This window comes from Metopolophium dirhodum, chromosome 6 (assembly GCF_019925205.1).
Source record: "Metopolophium dirhodum isolate CAU chromosome 6, ASM1992520v1, whole genome shotgun sequence".
Taxonomy (NCBI): domain Eukaryota; kingdom Metazoa; phylum Arthropoda; class Insecta; order Hemiptera; family Aphididae; genus Metopolophium; species Metopolophium dirhodum.
Window position 1 is genome coordinate 193,641 of NC_083565.1, and position 6,587 is coordinate 200,227.

At 27.9% G+C, this 6,587-nt stretch overlaps 1 protein-coding gene across 1 annotated transcript; it reads right to left on the reverse strand.

Annotated features, from left to right (window-relative positions):
• Nucleotides 1–933: 933 nt before the first annotated feature.
• On the reverse strand, nucleotides 934–5,995 carry LOC132946595 (piggyBac transposable element-derived protein 3-like). Its single transcript, XM_061016644.1, has 3 exons — nucleotides 5,876–5,995; nucleotides 4,051–5,802; nucleotides 934–1,065 (listed from the first exon to the last, which is right to left on the reverse strand). The coding sequence occupies exons 1-3, from the start codon at nucleotides 5,993–5,995 to the stop codon at nucleotides 934–936; spliced, it is 2,004 nt and encodes a 667-aa protein (XP_060872627.1).
• Nucleotides 5,996–6,587: the final 592 nt, after the last annotated feature.

A 6,587-nucleotide genomic window follows, 5' to 3' on the forward strand; every position in this document is an offset into this window, starting at 1 on the left:
GTATATTTAAATACACCGTCGTTATAGGTATAGTCAAACCTGTATAATATTATTGACCGTGATATTAATTATTCCCCAACTCGATTCACATATCAGTTCGTTTGAAAACAAATTTTATTACGATGATATAATATTATCCTATTTTTTTTTTATTTACTTTTATCTTTTTCCCTGTAGCCCTTACTGTCGGTGTCGATAACACCTCAGATCAGTTGAACCATGTTATTAATGTGTTTATTTAATGTCGATGTTGAGCCCATTTTTTAAATACACAGGAGGAATCCTTCGTTTGGTTGTAACGAGACACGAGTGGATAAAGTTTACGGTAAGACAATGTTTCGATGAAAATTCGATAAACGGCATACAGCAAGCTGGTTATCGGTTTTCGTTCTATTCCATTAGGTTTTCCCATGCTCCAGGTTTAGAAGGAATGAAAAAAATACCTTAGCTATATAATAATATACTCGTACGTGTTGTATATATATATATTAAAGGTGTAACGCTCACCGGGTTTGGTAGATAACAACAGTTTATTGATGTTTTCTAAACATTTCTTCAGACGATAAAAAATATTAAATGTATTGTTGAAAAAAGAAATACTTTCAAAATTAATTAGAAGACGTAAGTTTGCCGAAGAGTGTACGATAATCTTTTTGATAAATCATAATTAAATGTAAACGTCGTCGTACCTATATTCTGAAATAAATCAACAAATATCACTTCCATTACGTTTTATATAACGAGTGCTGTAACGATTGTTCGCATCCATCAATTTAATTCAGAAATTGTAAATATAATCCAGATATAACTCTAATTTAAGTTATATTTTTTATAAACATAGGACATCGTTTTTGTATTTTAGGTATATCTATTTTAATATAATATGTATATAATGTGTAATAAATATATTTTAAGTCATCTTGAGCCCGGAAACTAGGTATGGCCATTTGCTATTGTAATGGTTACGGTCAAGAATTTGCCACTAAGAACTCGGGTGGTTACCCATCCGGGAACTAATAGCACCGGATGGTGCTGGCACTCAGAGCATAGACTGAAGCCAGACACCTAAACACATAAATTATATTATTAATGTCTTTAATATGAAATAAATGGTTTATTTTAAAATTTTATTGTATATTATGTAGATTTTACATATTATAGATTCATAATATCAAAGTTGATGATTAGGTTTTGCATACTTTTTAATAAAACTGCTTCATAAATTATTGTTTATTAAAATTGTTTTAATTAAATTATAATTATTATGGCATAAAAACAAAGCCCGTGGATAGTTTAATCATTTTGGGTTATCTTAAAGCTATAATTGCCTTTTTAAAAGTATTTATTGATAATATATGGGCTACATACTAATTTCATCTTATACTCACTCGTGTCTTTTCTCGAGCTACGTTGCATATTATATCAATACCAACCTTACAAAAAATACAGACAAATGGACCCACGACAGAGATGTAGCTATATTGCCTAACCAGTACGCCTTGTTTGGCAATTTATAGATTAATAATATTCAAGTTTCTTGGAAAAAAACATTACTATACATCATAATGTTATTATTATTGATAATTTATTGTAAAAAAAAAAAACAAATTATAAGTTAAACAGTAATAATAGTAAAACAACATTAGTCATAGAACAATAAAACATTTTTCGCTTCATTTAATGTTAATATATGTTTTAATGTTAAAAGTTAAATTATATCTCATAACTCATAAGTCATAAGAAATATTAATTGCATGATTCTAAAATATTTAATAATATAGTACACCGTAAAAAGCTAATTCATAAAATGTTTTTAGTAATATGCTTTATCAGCTACAACTAATATTATATTGTATTAGATGTAATGAAAACAACGTTTTTGATAGTAGATTTAATACCATTGGAACATATAATATTAATATTATAATAGTAAATTATTCGTTATGCAGTAATTATTTTAACAGTTAAACCTAACCTGTAAGATACTCATTTAGTTGGTACTTTTTCTTGGTTAAATTATTAAAATTTGAAGTGATTTAAATACATTCGTTCAAAATGTTAAAATATTTTTTACTATACCTATAGGTACTTCGTTCATGATGAATATAATATTTTTAGTTGTATACGTCTTATTATAAATAGCAACTTCTTCGTTTAGTTTAATTTTTAATGACAAAATGTGCAATGTAAATTTAATTATAAAATAATTTTTTTTTTTTTTTCTATTAAAGTGAAGACACAAATTGTGGTATTGGACATAATTGTATTTCTTGTATATACAAATAAATTAATCAGAGCTTTTAAACTCTGAAAGATTAATAACTATATACATCAACACATTTTTTTTTTTAATATGCTACTGTATAATATAAAATATATTATAACTAAAATAGAAGTTGATACCCGAAACAAACTTAATTTTCAAAGAAAAATGACTTTGTTTAATTTATACTATTAAGCTGTATATATGTACTAGAGTACTAGACCTTTTAAATTCCACGAAAACGATACTAATAAAATAATCAAGTTTGAAAATTAAATACGGCGTAAATACATATACGCATTATATAAACATTAAACATATTATAATATAATTTAAAACAAGTATAACAATTCACAAGCGGTTTTCTAAAAGGACCGTAGAAAATCTAGGAACATAATATAGTACATCAATAACAAAGTTAAAATATGGGAACTTGCAAACATTACACACATGCGATCACGTGTATGCGAATCATGGTTAATGTGTAAGCTCGTCCACATGACGGAACCAATAAAATAACTGTTTGAACTTTTCTAATCAGTAAGGCCAGCAGTTTTAAGTAACTCTCTCCTCCGCATAACCACCCGTTGTTTATTGAGAACAGATGTTAAATTGTATTATTTTTCCGCCAAAATCAATTTCTATCATTTCGCAGGGTAGACATTTTTTTTTCGTTTATAAATGTATTATTATGCTACTATAATATGGCATTTTTTTAATGAAACTTGTTTGAATCAAATGATGTGCACTTCACTGATTACCTACACAAAACCAAGACAGTAACCCCTAATCGTATCTAAAAATATATTATATCAATACAATTAGGAAATAAATTTAACTGATATGAAAATATATCATTTTAGTTTTATCATTAATTTATCATTTTAGAATTTCTCCTTCGGCTATTTTATTATATTATAATATTTTCTTAAGCGGAGTGGCAATGTGACCGGATACTACGTCGCACAATACACGTAGTGCACTCTAGCGTACATTGAGTATTATGAAAAAAGATATTATTCTGTTGATGACGGTTATTGGCTGAATTATATACATATAATAGTATAGTATATATAATTTAAAAATGAATTACTTATACGTAAACATTTATAAACAAACAGATCATAATATTAACACATTTATTATTGACTTTCAATGTTTTTTTTTTTTTAATATCGATTTAAGCAATCCGTTCGACAGCAGTTATAGCTATAGCCATTGAGAGTGATTCAAAGAAATTTATACACAGATGAATTGCGCATAATACAATGTCAACAATAATTTAACCCTTCACTGCATGATTTTTTATTAAATAATAAAAAAAATGTTTTTTAATAGATTACAACCTGTAGAATCCATTAAAATTATTAAAAAAATTCAGTTATAAAATGTAAGTACTCAATTTGACTCAATTTTGAAAAATGCATGTGTGCACTTCTATGCACTATCGACAAACAATAATTATTACGTCTCAAATATTGAAATGCATGTATGCACTTCTATGCGTCATTAGTATATCATGTAATTTTAAAATTTATATAATATTTATTGATGAAAAGCAATATTATAAAATGAAATTATAAATAAGTACATGATTATATTTTTTGAATACAAATTAAATTAAAAAAAAAAAAAAAAATCTAAAATAATAATAAAAAATAAAACAAATTCAGTTAGGTATAATGAAATAAATCGAAGCAATTTCTTTCTTTATTACAACATAAAAAAACATCGCATTTAGTACACTTAGCGAATGATTGAAATTTACATTTTGGTAGTTTACATACTCGTCGAATTTTCTCAAATTGTATTCTGTGTTGATGCCCATCCAAACGTAAATGGGTTGATGGAATAATTGCAGTTGGTGTCCTTTTTTTTCTTTTTTCAAGCTTCTCCAGCATTTGTTTTTCCAACGATTCCTTTGTTTTTCTGCCTTTTTTTTTTATTTCCATTTCTGTTTGACAAAGTTCCACAGCTAATTGCTCTCGAAATTGAGCTAGTTTCATTGGTTTTTTTGTAACTTTTTTATACAAAATCCACGCGTTTACAATCGACATATCAACCAAATGGTAAAAAATTTTCATGTACCATTTCTTAGACCTCATTATTATTCTATAGCGCCCAATCATAGAATCCATAAGGTCAACCCCACCCATATGTTTATTGTAAACTTCAATGATTTTCGGCCTAGGTACAATAACGGTGGTCTTTTTTTTTTTGTCAAATCTACTCACTACATTTTTTTCGAGTTCACCTACAAAAGTTGAGGATACGTGTACTACCTTGTTGTCTTTCCATGCAACAGCTGAAATAGGGACATCTTCAACCACTGTGAAACACTCTTCAGAATATCCGCGATCTTTTTTCATCAATAAACGATCATCTGTCAAACAGACGTTTGGAAAACGATTACGTCTAAATGTGCCAACTGTGTGAATGCCTTTTTTTTCTAGATATATCATAACTGGTAATGAGGTGTAGTAATTATCGAAAAATAACTTATGGTGCACATTTTCCGGTACCATTCTAGTCATTCTCACAACAATGTTGCCTGTAGCTCCAAAATCTGGTTCATTGTGTATAATTCGTTCGTCTTCCTTATTTTCATTTCCCGTGTAAATTTCAAAGTTATAACCGTAGCCAGAAACACCACATAAAACAAATAATTTGTACCCCCATTTATGAGGCTTCAGAGGGAGATACTGTTTGAGATATGATACAGCTTTAGTTGGACACAATTGCTCATCTAATGATAAGTTTTCTTCGATAGGTACAGAGCTAAACTTTTTATTGAGTGTGTCAATAAGTGGCCGAACTTTAAAAACCCTGTCACGATTTGGATTATCTCTAGGTAAATCTAAAGTGTTGTCGTTAAAATGCATATACCGCCTAATATTTTCAAACACATTTACACTCATGCAATTTCTTATTATTTTATTATGAGTATTTTCTGACCAATATGACCTCGTATTTGGTAGATGGACGATTGACATCATTGTAATTATGCCCAAAAAATGTCGTACGTCGTTTATCGTTATTTTATTTGGTTTTTCGGGATTTTGTTGAGTACTATAAAGTGTAGACTGTTCGGCAATATGTGCTAATAATTCGTTATCAAAAAAATAAGAAAAAAATTCTTTAGGTGATTTCATTTCTTTTATTTCGTCAGGCATTGGCTTTTCCCCAAAAAATTTTATAAACTCGATATTCTGTGAAAAATTTCCTTTTCTCCAAATCGGGTCCAACTTTTTTATTTTTGGTATATTTTTTGTTTTAGAATTATTAGAAGCAATTAGTTTTCTTGTGGATCTACGGTTTCTACTTATAGGTATTTGTGAAACAAATGACGAAGATGGTGAAACAGATTCTGTTGGCAAAGATTGTACATCTGATGGAATTTGAATGACAATAGGGGATTGTGACGTTGAAGAACCGAAATTAGTTATATTTTCTTCAGAAAAATACACGGGATAATTCAGTATATTATCAGCATCGTCTATAGTTTCATTTAAAATGCGGTCGTCATTTTCAAATAATTCCTAATTATAAAATAAAAAATCCTAAATATAATAAAATACTAATACCTCATAAAAATAATTATAAGTAACTTACGGGCAATTCAAAATTTTCGTCATCACTTAGACCAATATCAGCGAACTCATCGTCGCTTTCAATAGGTATACTTAAAATTCGTTGAATTTCTGATTCATTATTCACTAAATTATCACACATTTTGATTTTTTAAATAATAAATAATTCGAAAAAATACTTCCATAAAAATATAAAAATCGACGGAGTCGGAAGTAGTAATAACACTAATAACTGTTGGTACCTATATTGCATGGAAGTGCACCAATGCATTAGAACAAAATACGTAATTTTACAGTATTCAATATAAAATTATTATCTTGGTATTTGTATAATCATAAATAATAATAGATATGAAGTATGATGATATTTTTTTGGATTTCCCATCGATTTTATTTTCGTCACAACACACATTACAACATTGACTGATAACGGATATTTCATAACGTTACTCGGTGGATTTTATTTTAGGTATATGGAATACGTGATACACTCTAGCGGTGAAATTCAATTCTAAACTGCTTTATCATATTATAGATTTTATTTATCAATATAATGATTATCAATAAAAATCATATTACGCTTACTATAACCATTGAAACAACGCAGTGCACCAGTGCCCTTGCATGCAGTGAAGGGTTAACATAATAATTTTATTTTTATATGATATAAACTACTTTATGATAAATTATATTTTGATCTGTTAAGTGTAAGTAATATATATCGTATTATCAAG